This window comes from Sorex araneus, chromosome 6 (genome assembly GCF_027595985.1).
Source record: "Sorex araneus isolate mSorAra2 chromosome 6, mSorAra2.pri, whole genome shotgun sequence".
NCBI classification, from domain to species: Eukaryota; Metazoa; Chordata; class Mammalia; order Eulipotyphla; family Soricidae; genus Sorex; species Sorex araneus.
Window position 1 is genome coordinate 100615338 of NC_073307.1, and position 17629 is coordinate 100632966.

Sequence of the window (17629 nt, forward strand, 5' to 3'; positions counted from 1 at the left end):
GGCATTTGAATAAAATATAACAAAATGTAAATATATTGAAAATAGATATATTTTAGGAAATAATGGCAAATAACTAAGTATCAAAAAAAGAAGCTGAGGGGCTGGAGCAATAGGACAGTGGGGAGGGCATTTGCCTTGCATTCAGCCAACCTGGTTCCATTCCTGGCATCCCATATGGTCCCCTAAGCACTTCCAGGAGGAATTCCAGAGTGCAGAGCCAGGAGTAACCCCTGAGCATCACCGGGTGTGACCCAAAAGGCCAAAAAAAAAAACTAGAGCGCTGGAGTGATAGCACAGCGGGTAGGAGGTTTGCCTTGCACACGGCCAACCCGGGTTTGATTTCCAGCATCCCATATGGTCCCCTGAGCACCGCCAGGGGTAATTCCTGAGTGCAGAGCACAGGAATTACACCCTGTGCATCACTGGGTGTAACCTAAAAAGAAAAAAAAAAGCTGAAATTCTACACACTAATCTTATGAGCGTATGCAGAAGCTATGCAGGATGGGTGGTTGCTTAAACCATAAATACCCACATAAGAACTGAATATGAACTTTCCTTACATTTCCCCAAATCTAGGAATTGAAATTAATTCATAAGGGCTGGCAAGATAATACAGGGGTTATGCACTTGTCCTGCATGCAGCCGACCCAATTTGAAGCTCCCCAATTTGGGAGCAATCGCTGAGCTCAGAACCAGAAGCAGCCCAGGGAGGCACCTCCTCTACCTCCGCTAAAAACAAACAAACAAACAAACAAACAAACAAACAAAAAACAACCCACTACAGAATCAAAACTCAAAAAAACCGACCCACTGAAGAATAGCTGCTTTGGGATATAAAGTTTCTCCTTAGACCATCCACTATGTTGACAGGTACTTCACAATTGGATGTGCCTTATTCATTTTTTAAAAAGCCAGGAGCTGGAGAGATAGTATAGAGACAATACAGTGCTTGCCTTGCACACGGCTGATCCAGGTTCAGTCATAACACATATGGTTCCTGGGCCTGTCAGAGTGATCCCAAAGTGCAGAGCCAGTAAAATCGGGTATGCTGTCCCCTGCGCCCCCCCAAATAATAACAACAACAACAAACCCTAACCAATCAACATTTTTTTTAAAAAACAGATCTGAGTCCAGTGATATCACTAGGGTTTCTGGGAAAAGAAAACCCAGTAAACTGTGGAGAGATATTTCCACCACTCCCTGTACAGAGACTGTCTGAGGGGAAAATAAGCCTTCAAAAAATGAACACACAGTCAAAGAGGGGAAACATATCAGGCACATATCAGGAAAGAGTCAACAGACAGAACAAAAGGGTAGGATCACAGATGTAACTCAGCAATAAAGCACTTGCCTAGAATGTGTGCAGGGCTGGTTTGATCCTTGGCATGGTAATTATAGGACTGGAGGAACAGTTAAGGCATTTTCTTTGCTTGCAGCTGACCCCAGTTCTATACCTGGCACAGGATATGGTTCCTCTGATCACTGCCAGGAGTGATTCCTGAGTGCAGGGCTAGGAGTAAGCCTTAAGCACCACAAGGTATGCTCCAACCCTCCCCCTCAAGATGGTAGGGTAATAGAAGAATTCAACAATTAGGAATTTCATGACCAGTGGTGAAACACATGGGTTTAATCCTGAGAGTCACACAGAAAAAAATAAAATAAAAAGGCTAACCTGGTTTATTTTACTGGTGGCGAGTCCCCCTAATGGTGTTAGGGACCTGGAGGCTGTGAGATTTGCTTGCTCAGTTCTCGAGAAAAGTTCTAGGGAAAAGCCCACATTCTCTCTTAAGCATGTTATTCTCTCTCCCACTTCTCTCCTTCATTCTCCTTCTTCACTCTCCTCCTTCCAATAAAAATCTGTATTTACTTCAAAACCATGAATAACAATAGCAGCTTTATGCCCAGTTGCCCTTGCTAGAAACAATGGGCTGTGTTGGGGCATATGGAATTTTAAAAAATCTGAAACAGCTGGAAAGATAGTACAGTGGGTAGGGTGCTTGCCTTGCATATGGCTGACATGGTTCAAACCTGGGCACCCTTTATAAATACTAAGTCCCACTTATACTGACCCCTGAGCACAGAGCCAGAGTAAGCTCTAAACACACTGGGTGTGGCCCCCAAACCAAAGACCAAAACCAAAAAGAAATAAAGGTAGGGAGAGAGAGAGAGAGAGAGAGAGAGAGAGAGAGAGAGAGAGAGAGAGAGAGAGAGAGAGAGAGAGAGAGAGAGAGAGAGAGAGAGAGAGAGAGAGAGAGAGAGAGAGAGAGAGAAGAGAGCTGACACAGTAAAGGGGTCAGGGAGCTAGGACAAGCCTTGTAGGCTTTGCATGCCCCCAACCTGGGTTCAATCCCCAATACCACGTGGCCTCCCCTGGACCCCCGAGCACTGCTGCGCAGGACCCCAGCATCCCTGCATTCCTGGGCTCTGACACTGAACCACAGGTCGGGGTGACCTAGAATCACCGAGAGCGGGCCCTGGGTCTCTCGAGCACCACATTTAAGACACCTCCCAAATCCCACTACTTAAAGTTTTAGAACAATAGATTCCAGAAATGATTCCCAAGGAGGCACTCAGTGACTTCCTAAATCTTCAGCACACGGTCGCAGTTTCAGAAAGGCCTCACTGATGAGCTTGTGTTCGTGCATCCATGGGGCTCGCTTCACTGGCCTACAGTGAAATCAACCATGAACAGGATTCCATTCAGAACCTCAAAAGAAATAAAGGAAAAGTGGCACATGGAGAGGCTTAGGGCAAGCTACTCTGCCTTTAATGTGGAAGAGAGGTTCCCTCAAACTGAAGTGGGAACATAAGTGGCTCGCGCTCAGATCTAATGCATTCTGACAAGGGCTAGAGAAAAATTCACTTTCCTGTCATAAACATCTTCACATAAACAAAATCCTGAAGTAAAGCAGGATTTACTTCATTGTTTCTTTCCCTTCAATAAAGCAAAGGTTAATAAAGAGGATACTGTAAAATAACTATTACAAATTTTAAGTTTGCTTATAACTTTCTATCAGAGTTCAGTTAAAGGGGCTGGGGAAATGGCCTACAGAGCTAGAACACTCTAGAACATTTGCTTTGCCTAGGGAGTCCTGGACAAACCCAGAAGCAAGCACCAAGTAGCCCGCAAGCCTGCTGGGTATGGTCAGCCAAACAAACAAAAAGATGAATGAACTACCACATTTAGGAGGTTCCAAAAGTCTAGGGCAAGTTGGGTTTTTGACCCTACTTTAATCGAGTGTTTCTTAGTGTCCAGAAAATGTAAGGGGTTCTAGAAAGTCTCAGGAGACTGAGTTCCTGGGCACTCACTTCATATCACCTTCTCTTTGCCCTTTCCCGCAGCCTTCAGCCCTGCTTCCCCTTCCCACCCTGTGTTTCATCTACCTGCAGATGCTAGAGTTACGGTCACCAAAGGCCCAGCTGCCAAGGACAGCCCCAGCCTGTTGCTACTAAGCAGACCACTTCATTCACCAGATGTAAGAATATATGTGACCACCACCTTTGTGGAAAGAAGCATGGGATTCAGTGTTCACAAAATGCGGCTCCAAAATTTATTTTTGGGTCAGGGAGGCAGCTCAGTGGTAGGGCTTATGCCTTAGAAGCATAAGACCCTGGGGACTACCTATCCCTGACCATGCAAAACAACAACAACAATAATATTTATTTCCACTACATAAAACTGGGTGACCTTGGGCACACGATGGTAAAGTTATCAACCCTATCTGAAGCTTAGTGTCTTTCTCTGAAATCAGAGCTAAGATCACATTTTCAAACATGCTGTCAGGATGGGGACACACCCAGAAGATAGGAATAGAGTGACTTTGCCTGTTCTGTGCACTCTTACCTTGCCGACCTGGAAGCAGTCATCTGCACTGAGGGAGAACAGCCGTGTAGGCCTGTACAGGTCAGTGACCGCAGAGCCAGTGACTCTCTGGAACAGGCCCTGGGCGAGGCCCTTCACACTGAGCAGGTAGACATCCTGCAGCCGCATCAGGGCGCGCGCCGCGCCCTCCAGGTCCTCAAAGGCTGGCAGGTCTTGCTCCACCTTCTCATAACCATCCTTCAGAGCTGGAAAGATCCAGAGTCGTCATCTCCGTGCACACAATAGGGCGCACGTTGAGTGTGTGCTGGCCTGAGTACCTGTCCCTACTTTTCACAAACAAAACTAGGGTTCACTTTGTTCCAGTGGCGAGCACAGTCCCTGGCCCAGAGCAGATGCTTAGTACCATCTTCTGACTGAGGCACAAGGTTTCTGGAGTTCAAACCGAGGCCCACCCCTCCAGCACCTCTCCCCACTCTGTTTTCCAGAAGCATGACCTTTGGAAGGAGATACTCTTCCTCTACTTCTGAACTTCCCCAATACCTACAAGTGTCTCACAGTACAAAGTGGAGTAAATTAGGAAAGTGACTTTGTTACCATGACAAGTGTTACCAAGACCAGTGTCTTCACTGTATAACTATTTCACTGTCATCCCATAGCTCATCGATTTGCTTGAGCGGGCACCAGTAATGTCTCCACTGTGAGACTTGTTACTGTTTTTGGCATACCGAATATGCCACAGGTAGTTTGCCAGGCTCTGCCGTGTGGGCAAGATACTCTTGGTAGCTTGTTGGGCTCTCCAAGAGGGGCAGAGAAATCGAACCTGGGTCGGCTGCGAGTAAGGCAAACGCCCTATCTGCTGTGCTATCACTCCAGTCCACTGTAGTGTCTTAACTTCATAAAACAGAAATTAGGAGAAGCTATTACTTCCCGTGTATAGGCAAATTGGGTGATGTAAGCCACAGTTAACCACAGGTTTATAGTAAAGGTCAAAATGAGGTAACAGAATGAAAGTGCTCTCTACGTATAACATATTAACCACAGTCATTTAAAAAACACATCATTGAAAGGAGTGGTTTGTATCACACCCAGGGTGGTCAAGGGCTATTCCTGACTGAGGGGACCATTAGATGGTACTGGGGGTTGAACAGACATTGATTGCATGCAAGTCAAGTATCCCCTACATTAGCTCTCTAGCCTCACCGTGATTGCTAATAACCATGTTAACAACTAATCTTGACAATATTAGACCTACACAGATCAGGCAATACTTGAAGACTTCATTGCGCTTCATCCCATCAGTATCTCTCTCCTTGTCCCTGGGTCTAGAGACAGAATCTTCTCCTCCCCGCCCTCCTCCCCCAGCCCTCCTCTTCGTTACCTTGGATGTTCTCACTGGCCTCCAGACTGTGCACCACGTTCCTCCAGTCAGACTGCAGGCGCTTGATGAGAGTAAATGCAAGCAAAGGATTAGACACAGTGACGGCTGAGTCCTCATGCAGAGAAAGCACCTTCTCATAGAACCTGAAAGAGAGAAGTAGAACCTTCTCAACTACTAGGCCAACCGCCATGCCAAGCAAAGGTTGCCATGGTGCATGAATATAAATGCTGAACCCTGGAGCTCATGTCATATTTTAACCAACACATACAAAGCATGTGAAAAACACCCACACAACCAACTTAGGGCCACCCAGTTATTCACTCATGAGCCAGTCTCTACTGGCAACGACCATAAGTCAGACAAAGGGTTATGTACTAGAGATATAAAGTCCAGGGGGGCGGTCAGTGCTTAAGGAGCTCACAAAGAAGAAAAACTAATCTTCTTCTCACCAGGCTACACCCAATACTCAGTCTACGGTACAAGCCCAAAGACACTGCACAATTCATTCCTATCCTGCAAGGCAAGCTATGGAGGGAGGTGGGCACATCATACCAGGTAATGCCATGACAATTGGTAAGCAGGGCACCTAACTCTGGTGGGAGTTAGAAGGGCTGAGGGGGGATTCTGATCTGAGACATGAGGATTAGTTCAACATTGGGGGCTCCTGCTTACCAAGCCCTTACATGTATTAGGCACCCTGCAAAGTGCCTTAAGAATATGGTCTTATTTAAGCCTCCTTTAACCCCTGAAGCCTTTGAGCAGGTATATATATAGAGATATATATATATAGATATGTAGATTATATCTATATCTATCTATTTATCTATCTCTATATATATATATATAGATTCACTAGTTAATTCTTCCAAATCTTTAAAGAGGACTTACTCCCAATCCTCTTTAAGCTTTTTCAGGAAACTGAAGTATCAGAAACACTTCCCAACAGTTTCTATGAAGCAAATATTACCCTGATAGCAAAAGGAGACAGAGATACCACAAAGAAAGAGAATCACAGACCGATAACCCTAATGAACTCAGATGTAAAGATCCTCGAGCAGGTTTTGACTCCTATTTTGCGAGAGGACACACAGGCATACTGCTAGTGCGTGGCAAGGCCTGGGATGAACCAGAACTACCTGCCCAGGAAGCCTGATTTCTCTGTGGATTTTGCTATTCTGAGTTTTTGTTGTTTTTTGTTTGTTTGTTTGTTCTGTTTCTGATACTGCCCAAATGACCTGGGACAGAACTCCTCCTGCTTTGAAATCTCTTTTAACCTTTTTAAATTTTTGGGTTTTCTAATGCCCTAGAACAGACGATTGGTTGAAGAAACTCTGGTACATCTATACAATGGAATACTATGCAGCTGTTAGAAAAAATGAGGTCATGAACTTTGCATATAAGTGGATCAGCATGGAAAGTATCATGCTAAGTGAAATGAGTCAGAAAGAGAGAGACAGACATAGAAAGATTGTACTCATTTGTGGAATATAGAATAATAGAGTATGAGACTAACACCCAAGAATAGTAGAAATAAGTGCCAGGAGGTTGACTCCATGGCTTGGAAGCTGGCCCCACATTCTGGGGAGAAGGCAACTCAGATAGAGAAGGAAACACCAAGTAAAATGTGGTTGGAAGCCATGCAGGGGAATAGTGATGCGTGCTGAATGTAGACTAGAGACTGAACACGATGGCCACTCAACATCTTTATTGCAAACCACAACACCCAATTAGAGAGAGAGAACAAAAGGGAATACCCTGCCACGGTGACAGGGTGGGGTGGGGGGAGATGGGATTGGGGAGGGTTGGAGGGATTCTGGGTTTATTTGTGGTGGAGAATGGGCACTGGTGAAGGGATGGGTTCTCGAACTTTGTATGAGGGAAATATGAGCACAAAAATGTATAAATCTGTAACTGTACCCTCACGGTGATTCACTTATTAAAAAATAAATTTAAAAAAAAATAAATAAAATTTTGGGTTTTGTTATGGAGCCACAACCAGATGTGCTCAGGACTTATTCTTGGCTTTATGCTCAGAGAACACTCCTAACAGTGCTCACTGGACTATATACAATGCTGGGGATCAAATCTGCGTTCACTGGTGCAAAGCAACCACCTTATTAGCTGTTACTTCTCCAACCTCTTTTTAAATTTTTTTAATTTTCATAATGTTATTCACAATAATTTATTATGTTCAATATTTCAACAGCAATCCTACCATTATTACATCAAGCGCCACCATTATTTTGAGTTCTCCCACCACCACACAAGCCTGACTCAAGGCAGATGCCAAATAATTTTTTATTGCTTGTTATGAATAATTCACTAAAAATGATCAAAAAAAGCTTCCTTAGAGGAATGTGTGTGAAGATTTTTGCATCCAACCCTGGAGACATTAAGCCTGGGGGCTGGAGCGATAGCACAGCGGGTAGGGCGTTTGCCTTGCACGTGGCTGACCCAAGTTCAATTCCCAGCATCCCATATGGTCCCCTGAATACCTCCAGGAGTAATTCCTGAGTGAGGAGCCAGGAGTAACCCCTGAGCATCGCTGGGTATGACCCAAAAAAGCAAAAAATAAAAAAAAGAGAGAGACATTAAGCCCTTCTATAAGAGATCACTAACATGTTCTTACAGGTTGAGCTTTGGATGCACATATGTGCGCACACACACACACATATATATGTACACTCACACACACACATATATATGTGTGTGTATATATATATTTGTCAAGATTAGTTGCCTTCTACTTTATACCTCATGCAATGTGTTGGTACTCTTGGTATATCAGTGATTATAAAGTATATGATGCACAGCTGAGAATGTGGCTGCGTGCTCCAGGATTTCTAAAATTTTAAATAGGGTGACAGAGCTGTAGTTAAATTTTTAACTGGATGGTGATTTGGTGTCCCAAGGCATCTCTGCAGCATGTTTCTCTCTTCCAAGATTTATTTGTGAGTCTCTGGATCATGGCCTTAATGAGCTTATAAGACACCCAGAGGTAGTTCGTGGGTGTGACTGCAAAGTACCCGGATGCACAGGGAGATGAGGGGTGGGCGTTCGTATCTGATTCCAGGCGAGCCTGGAGATTTCAGTCACAAAACCCACATACCTGGGTTTTTCAGTGGATTCATTCTCATGCATGAGGGGCTCAGGCATGGAGATCGGCCATGAGCATGATGGCACTGGATTCTGGAGGTTCTCGTCTGCCAGGATTCTGTTGGGGCAGGTGGTGAGCTCACCACCTGAGGTACCCTGGATGAAGTCAGCCTGTCTGGCCTCTCTTTAAACCTATTTTCCCAACCAGCCCTATGTTACTCCCCAGCCTTAATTTGCAAGTAAAATGGTGTTTTGAGGGACATAAATCTACCATCTTCTCAGGTTGCTAGTCCCTAAATAGTTGTGTTTTTTATAGCAATGCTTGTCTCTCAAGTAACTGGACTTTAAGTCATGAGCACCCAAATCTGCATCCAGAAATAAGTTCATACTGATTACTGTAGGCAGTGGACTCAGGCTGATACAAAGGCAAGAGTGAGTTAAGGCTCAGTGAATCTATGGGCAAGAAAACAGCTGTTATTCTCATCACTCCATACTTAAGCTCAACTTGGAAGTCTATGAAAGAATAAATCAAATCTATGCTTCCAAAATCTAGTGGGGATCTTTGAATAAACTAACAACATGGTTTCAAGGTCTTGCAGTGTAGAAGGAAAGATGGACACTGATAATTATATTACATACTTGATATCAGATTTCAGAACATGACTGGGAGCTAGTGCAGAAAGCAAGAGGTTGATTGGGCAATCATAGCTCATGGAAGGTTTCAGAGAGGCTTAATGAACTGAGACTTCAAGAGGCAGGGAGGGAGAAGGGGAAGGAGGACGCCTTCTGGGAAAGAGGCGTCCTCCTTCCCAGAAGGCGGAGGAAGTTCCACTTACGTGAAGGTCCACAAGGGCACAGTAGGGGAAATATACACAGCTGGGTATTGATGGAGCTCAGGGGTTATGGGGAGCCTGGGTAGGAGAATGGAGAAGTGAGCAAGACCTCGGCAGTCTGCTGAGAATTTGGGTTTAATCCTGAGTGTAATTAGGAGTCACCAGTAGATTGTAAGAGGGAGCGCTCCGAGACGTTCATTTACATCAGTCTGTGAGCAGATGGGAAGAGGGTTTTGAGTAGACAACAGACACTGGTGGTGCTTATAATGGAATGAGGTGGTGTCTGTTGGACATGCTTCCAATCCTCTGGCTTCCCAACATTTGCAAAACAGTAAAAGGGTGTGTGGGGAGGAGGAGGGGACTCAGAAATGGTGGGGCCCAAAGAGATCCTTTTTCCAAAAATGTCCCTCCTCCTGGATCTAGAGTATGTCCACAGAATCAATTCATCTGCTCCCTTTTCCGTGAACTAGGATACTCCACTTCCTTTCTCTTGTTTATTGAGGGGTCACGTGCAGTGATGCTCAGGGGTTATACCTGGCTCTGCACTCAGGAAGGACTCCTGGTGGGCTCAGGGGTCTATGGCCATACCACCCTGAACGCGCCCGATCTCGTCTGGTGGGCTCAGGGGACCATACTGGGTGCCAGGGATTGAGCCGGAGTTGGTGGTGTGCATGACTAGCTCCCTACCCATTGCACCACCCTCCAGCCCCCAGGTTATTCCATCTCAACACACTACTGGGACTTACATTCTAGAACCTTATTGATTTGTAAAAGGAAGGTTTGAGTTCTAGTTTTGCCTTCTAAGAATTTTTCTCTTGCTTTAAATGATTTCAGGCCAGGGGCTGGGGCAATAGTATAGCGGGTACGGCATTTGCCTTGCATGCAGCCGACCCAGGTTTGATGCCCAGCATCCCATATGGTCCCCCAAGCACTGCCAGGAGTAATTCCTGAGCTCAGAGACAGGAGTAACCCCTGAGCATCGCTTTGTGACCCAAAAAGCAAAAAAAAAAAAAGATTTCAGACCAGAGAGGTAGTACCGCTGCTGACCCAGGTTTGATCCCCAGTACCACATATGGTTTCCCAAGTATCACCTGAAGTGGCCCCTGAGCACAGAGCTTGAAGTAAGCCTCGAGCAGAGACATCTGTGGCCCAAACCCCTTCTCCCCAAAGAGACTGATTCCAAGAACAAATTCACCACAATGGAAGAAAAAGCGAAAAGGCTATGGATTTCTGTGAACGTGTGTGTGAACACAGCAGTGTTCGAAGCCCTTCTGCCCTCCCCTCCAGTCCCTCCTTTCTTCATTTGTCCCTATTTTCCCTTGTCAAAGCCTCCTCCTCCATCAGAACACTCCACGGAGGAGGAGGCTTTGACAAGGGAGGATAGAGACAAATGAAGAAAGGAGGGACTGGAGGGGAAGGCAGAAGGGCTTTGGGATCTTGGGGGGGAAGGGGTTGTTGTTTTTTCTTTTTTTGCTTTTTGGGTCACACTCGATGTTTCACAGAGGTTATTCCTGGCTTTGCACTCAAGGCAGTGCTCAGGGAACCATATGGGATGCTGGGAATCAAACCCGGGTCAGCCACAATGCAAGGCAAATGCCCTACTTGCTATGCTATTGCTCCACCCCGGGGATCTTGATTTTTTGAGCAGAGTCTAAGCTAAGGATTTCTTAAGGGTAGGGCCCTCCACATAGAAATGGGGTCTAAATAAAAGCTCGCCTAAGAAGAACAAAATCATGCAATGTGCCACAACAGAGATGCAACTAGGGGATATCATGCTGAGTGAAGCCATTCAGAAGGAAGGAGACTGACACAGAGGATAGCTCTCATTTGTGGGACTCACAGATACACAGCTTGGGGCTAAAGAAATAGTATAGCAGGTAAGGCACTGATCTTGCGAGAGGCTGGCCTAGGTTCAATTCTTGGCATCTCATATGATCCCCTGTGCACAGCCCGGTGCAGTTCCTCAGTGCAGAGGCAGGAATAACCCCTAAGCATTGCCAAGATGGCCCCCTAAAAAGCAGAAAGTTACACAGCTAGGTAACTTCAAATAGCCAAAGGCAATCCAATAGGAGAACTGACCCACACAGTTGAGTTCGGGGAGTAACTGAAAGGTAGAGGTGCTGGGGCGGAAGGTTACACTGGTGAGTGGTGCGGTGTTCGATGTATGTGCATGGGAAGCCATCATTCACAGATCAACAGTACTGTCAATCACAGAACCTCAATCAACTAAAAAAACTGAGAAATAATAAAGCTGACTTCCTTTGTGGAGCTTAGGAGACTCTGTGCCTGGGGACCCCAGAGGAGGGAACTGGAAACCAGGGTGTCTTTTTTTTTTTTTTGGTAAGTTACCCATTATTTCCTGCTTTCAGCTCCATATGGTTTTACTTAGTAAAACATTTTCTATTGCTAGATGAAAAAACTTAGAGACTATGGCTTGAGGCCAGCCTGAAAAGTAAGTGTCCCGTGACAAGTGAGGCTGAGTGGACAGTGATTCGACGATTTTAGAAGGCGGCTGGATGGGGAGGAGAGCTGTGATGTGTCCTGACCCAGCCCCCAACATCCCTCAGTTTCCTCCTTTGTGGAAGGAGGGACCTACTCTAGCCTCGCTCTTTGTGTCTCCTTCCATCCCGAAGGTGCTCTTGTTCCTACCTTCTCCACAGCTGAATAAATACATCCCTCTTTCATGTTTGAAGACTAGTGTTCATTACGTATCAGCAGAAACTGAGGTTGTGCCAGAGGGATAGGACAGGGGTTAGGGCATTTGCCTTGTATCCTGCTGACCCCAGTTTGATTCCTGGGCACCATATATGGTTGGTCTCCTGAGCACAGAGTCAGGAATAACCCCATGTACTTCGAGTATAGCATAAGAAACAAAACCAAAATAAAATTTTTTAAAGGAAACAGACACCAAGAGACAGAGATGAGGCAGAGAGATTACTCTTTTCCAAGCCATCTCAGATGACACACACAACCTCCATAGTGTTCTCAGGGCAGCCTGCCTTGTACTGGGGACCAATTCTCTTAGACTTGGGCTTGAGTCTAAACTACAGCAATACTTTAATTCAGTATTTAACTGTGCATTTTCTGTCACACTAAGGAAAAACATAACTGATATCTGAGGCTGGTTTGGAATCTAAATGCTGGCATTATGCCCAGTCTCTGAGCAAATAGCTGATTTCCAAAAGACCGAGTTACTGGAAGCTAAATTCAAACAAATGCTGCTGAGAGTGGAAAATCAGATCCTTTCCCTCAAAAATCTGCACATAAAATATGCAACCAATGCCTGCATGAAACATAGTCTGGGCGGGTTTTCCAACAGCAATGCAAGAGCTATTTGAATTCAATATGTTTCTCCCTGTAGTTCAGAGATGATTTGTTTCAGCTTTTCTAGATCATCTGCATGCTTAATTCTTTACAGAGAAATAATTGAATAAACTCTTCATGTTGGTGGTGTTTAAGGCTGCAACAACAGTTAGGGAATAACTACCGAACAATATTAGTTTATTCCATAATAGCTATGTGCTCGCATACCGTATATTAGTGTATAACTGGAGCAATGATAACTTGTATAATTTTTATTTAATACCTTGGGTTAGGGAGTAGTTTCAACACTTAAAAATATTCCATTTTGGCCAGCATTTTGGCTCAGCTGTAAAGTACACTTCTTGACCATATAAGACCTGGGTTTGGTCCTCTGGCATGGCAAAAAAAAGAGGAAAAGATGGCCAGAGATGGAGTTGAGCAGTAGAGCACTTGCTGTGCAAGGCTGCAAGGCCCTGGGCTCCATCGCTGGCATCCAAGGAGGCATTGATGGTATAATAGTGAGCAAAGCTATCTTCCAATGCCTGGCATCAAAGAATCTTATTTAGATGTTCAAGGAAGACTATTAGATAAACTCCTTAGGAACAACATCTTGAGATACATAAAATTACTAGATTAGGAAATATAGGACTATGTTGTATAGAAACTGCCAAATTTCTTGTTTTAAAAATTAATCATCTGGGGTTGGAGCGATAGCACAGTGGGTAGGGCATTTGCCTTGCATGCAGCTGAGCCAGATTCGATTCCCAGCATCCCATATGGTCCCCCAAGCACCACCAGGAGTGATTCCTGAGTGCAGAGCCAGGAAAAACCCCTGAGCATCGCTGGGTGTGACCCAAAAAGCAATAAATAAATAAATAAATAAACATGAACATTTACTAAGAAAGAGTCACTGAAACATCAAAGTAAACTTTATGAAACAAAAGACTGAAAAGTCATGTGAGAAGGGAATCTAGAATTTTCTTGTTCTGTCTTATTACCTGGATTTTATAATCCTAGTAATGTTTAAAACCAAAAGGGGAGACTACTTTTACAGCTAATCTTAAAATAAACAACGTTGACAAAATGCCAGTATGTGTTGAGCAATTAGTACCTTTCAAACACAATGACAAACAACTTTATGTGGTTTAAAATCTTTTTTAACAACTTTACAGGAAGAGGCACTATCATTATCATCATTTTATGGGTTAGAAAACTAATACATATAAAGTAAAAGAAACTGGCCAGCGTCAGAGCCAAGAATTCACACAGAGGTTCATTCAACTCCTGAATCCAGACTCATAACCACTATATAATTCAGATGCTCATAAAACTGCAGTAGCTCTGGGGTTTGGTTTGGGTCTTGGCATATTAGAGAAAGCACGAAGTTAGTACAGTTGAAAGAAACAACCATAAAAATCGTATCTTAGACCTGGATTTGCTACCTACTCGATTTGAAATATTGAACAAGGCACTAAATTAACATATTCTCATCTTTTATATGACTTCCATGTTATGAAGAGAATAATACAAACCTATTTCAAAGCATTGTGTATGAGAATCAAGTGACATAAGGTGTGTGCAAAGACATCCCACTGAAGCAAAGCTGTGGCAAGGGCAATGCTGACAGTGAAGGAGAGGAGCGTGCAGAGGGAACCCTGGTGAACTGCTTTGTCCTTCTGCTTAGTCTGTTCCCAGAGAGATGCCAGAAGCGGGATTCCGAGCATAGCCCATCTCCCTCTGAGTTACCCACAGAAAGTGGGATGAAAGATGAGTGGTATGGCAAAAGCATACACATGCCAAGGAAGCACAGCAGGATCTGAAACCAAAGAGAAAAAGTCTGTCCTATTTCTACCAATGAACTTAATTCTGACTCAGAATACATGAAAAAACATTTTGTTCTACCAACAGAGCCCACAGAATAGGTCCCAGGCTACCTCCACAAGTGGCAGAATTTCTGACAGTGTCTAAATATGTTGTTAAAGGTAATGCACATGTTTATATCTATCGAGCTATTTCAAATTAACAGCAAATTAAATATGCATGACTGCTTATATGCAAACTACAGACTTGTACCATGTACCAAATTATCTCAGACTTCAGCCATCAGTGAGTAGCACAGAAGATTTCACTCCCACATTTCCATACACCAACGTGGCTGTCTATACTGTCCACAAGCTTTCTCACCTGTCAGTGTCCCCTTACATACACCTTCCCACCCACCTTAGAATGGGGATGACTGTCACACACACATACTGGCAGTTGTCATCTATATTCCGTGCAGGACCATGTGGCATCAGAGCAGTATGAATACATTCAGATGGCTTCATATTACCCCACTGGCTTAGTGGTTACCCTGCTGGTTTTCACTTTGAGGACTTCTCAGTGTCTCAGGCAACATTCCTACGTATGCGACCATATATAACCACTTGTCTTTCCTAGTTTGTCAGTCTGTGCTGGAAGTCCCCACAGTGTTCCAAAGCTCACAGAAGCTCCCCTCACAGCGTGGAGCATTAGTGTGTGACAGCACTAGAGTGTTATTACACAACAAAACAATATTGGCCGAGCATCCTCCTGTCTGAACGAGTCGGTGTCCTCTGACATCAGTTATAGTTTGCTCTCATGTTTCCTTGGTTTCAAATACTTTCCTATCCAGGCAACCTCTCCATTGCCATGCTCCTACTGACAGCTCAGGAAGGTGTCAAGAAAAGGGTGCATATCATGGCGCCACAGACTCCAGGACTCCGATGGGCAGGCTGGGTCTTTTTCACTCTCTTGCTCCCCAGTGCAGGATCAGCGCGGGCTCACACACAGAGTTGGTTTTTTTTTTTCTGTTTTTCTGTTTGGGTCACACCCAGTGATGCTCAGGGGTTACTCCTGGCTCATGCACTCAGGCGGTGCTCGGGGGACCATATGGATGCTGGGAATCAAACCCGGGTTGGCAGCGTGCAAGGCAAACACCCTTCCCGCTGTGCTATCCCCCCAGCCCCTGAACACATAGTCTTACTCATATGGGACAATGTGGGGATCTTGCCATGTGACATTCAAAGTGCCAAACCCCACCAGTCCCGGTGACATGAAAATATCCCATCCAGACACGGATTGTTACCTCATGCAAACATTCACTCCCCAGATCACATGGAGAACACGTGTGTGTGTGTGTGTGTGTGTGTGTGTGTGTGTGTGTGTGAGACAGAGAGAGAGAGGGGGGGGGGGCGGGAGAGGGAGAGAGAGAGAGAGAGGAGAGAGAGAGAAGAGAGAGAGAGAGGAGGGCCCACACTGTCACTTCTTTCTCCCCATCCCACTGTCTGTGGCAGTGCGCCTTCAGTCTCACCAGACTAGACTCAAGCCCTGGGGTGTCCTGCTTGGTGTGGAGTCGCCCCACACTGTTACACGCCCAGCTTTGCTGTGTGATGCTGTACCTGGGGTGCCCCCGGGCTGTGCCCACAGCGTTCCGGGAGTCCTCATGGTGGACACCGGATCTGCGACCCCTGCTAATGAGCGCCAGAGTCCCTCTCCAGCCCGTGGCACAGTGTCTGGACTCGCCCTGGGACAGCGCCCGGTCTCGTCCATCCGCCCCATCTCACCTGGTCAGGTCCCGCAGCCGCGCCTCCTCCCCGCGCAGGTAGCGCCGCAGCAGCCCCAGCAGCCGGCGCTCGGGCGCCAGCGCACGCGCCACGCTGGTCAGCGCCGAGAACGTGTCCCCCCGCGTCGCGGCCCCGGCTGGGTCCCCAGCGCCGAGCGCCAGCGCCAGCAGCAGCGACGCCAGCCGCGCCGCGGGGCCCATGGTCGGCCCGAGCGCGTCCCCTCGGACAGTCAGGGTACCCGACGCCCGTTGCCCAGGCCACGCCCCTCAAGATTACCCCGCCCCGGACACGCCCGGGCCCGCCCTAATCCCCGCCCGTCCCAGTTGCCCCGCCCTAGACACGCCCCAGACACGCCCTCTCCTGCCACCGGGCTGTTGGGCTGCTCTGTCGGCTGGGGTCTTCCCGCACTTCGAGGGTCCACCATCTTTGTTCATTTTGTTGTTCCCTCACTTTGTTGTTTTATATCCCATGCATGAAAGAGATCACTTTGTGTCTGTCCCTCTCCTCCTGGCTAACTTCAATCAGCATGATACTCTCCAGATTCATCCATGTAACAGCCAATTTCATGATTTCTTCTTTCCCATAGCCAAGTGGTGTTTCATTGTGTCTATATACCGCAGAGTCTTTATCCAATCCTCTGTTTATGGACGTTTGGATTCTTTCCAGATTTGGGCTATTGTTAATAGTGAGGTAATAAATATCGGAATACAAATGTCTTTATAAGGTAGTGGGGGGGGGCTGCAAGAGAGGAGGGGTTAACTTTATCATGGTAAAGAAGAGCAAGGAGACTAGGAGTAGGGAAGGGCTGTATTATGCAGCGTCCTCTGGTTGGTACTGGTCAGGCACTGGATGCTTCTCAGCGCAATAGTGTTCTAAAGGTTCCAACTTGGCTCAATCAGAGCAAGAGAATGCAAAAGGGCAACTTCTCCCAGAGAGAGAACATCACACCCTCCAAACTGTAAGTCTCAGGCCAGTTTGTTTTAGCTTTCCCCAACCCAAGATAACCCTAGATTTTAGGAAGTAGAGAGGGAAAAAGAAGTGGTAAAGTTGCAAAATGCTTTGACAGGATTTTTTATGTGCTTGTTTTTTTGACCCTATTATTAAACAACACCTATTTTTGAGTGTCAGAAATTGCAAAATGCATTTTAGCTCTGAGGGAGTAATACTATTGTTATTTGCTTTTTAGTGCAAAAAATGTGAAAGTTTGAAGTAGGAACAAAACACGAAAGAAAAGATTGAGATTTTTCAATAAATATCAAGACAAGAAATAAGAAAACTTCCCAGAAATAATACTCCTCTCAGCTTCATGTCATGCCACTTTGCCTGCTCACACCACACCAGCCGTGCTGGTCTTTTCGTTTTCTTACTTCTGCCAAGTTATTTCCTTATTCATGCATAATTTCTGACTCCTACTCATCCTTGAGTCATTTCCTCAAGGATCTGTTATTCGTCTGCAGACTAGGATCAATCTCCCCTTAAATAATTCAAAACACCCCCTACATGTTCCCTAGGTTACATGGGTTATGATTATAACTCCGGATATCTATCATGAACGGTGATCTGCTCTAGTGAAACTTAGGTAGGCTGGGTATAGGTAAGGCTGCCTGCGAAG

The 17629-nt window shown here is 45.6% G+C and overlaps 1 protein-coding gene across 3 annotated transcripts in view; it reads right to left on the bottom strand.

The window, feature by feature from the left end:
* P4HA3 (prolyl 4-hydroxylase subunit alpha 3) overlaps positions 1-16266 on the bottom strand; it is a 47233-nt gene extending 30967 nt beyond the window's left edge. For all 3 annotated transcript variants that reach the window (XR_008630759.1, XR_008630758.1, XM_004618190.2), the window contains exons 1-3: positions 16018-16266; positions 5202-5344; positions 3845-4068 (exon numbers count right to left, since the gene is read on the bottom strand). Coding sequence is in view for 1 of the 3 variants with exons in the window: in XM_004618190.2 (XP_004618247.2) it covers positions 3845-4068; positions 5202-5344; positions 16018-16217 (567 nt within the window). In the remaining 2 variants the exon portion in view is untranslated. The remainder of the gene's footprint in view (positions 1-3844; positions 4069-5201; positions 5345-16017) is intronic.
* Positions 16267-17629: the final 1363 nt, after the last annotated feature.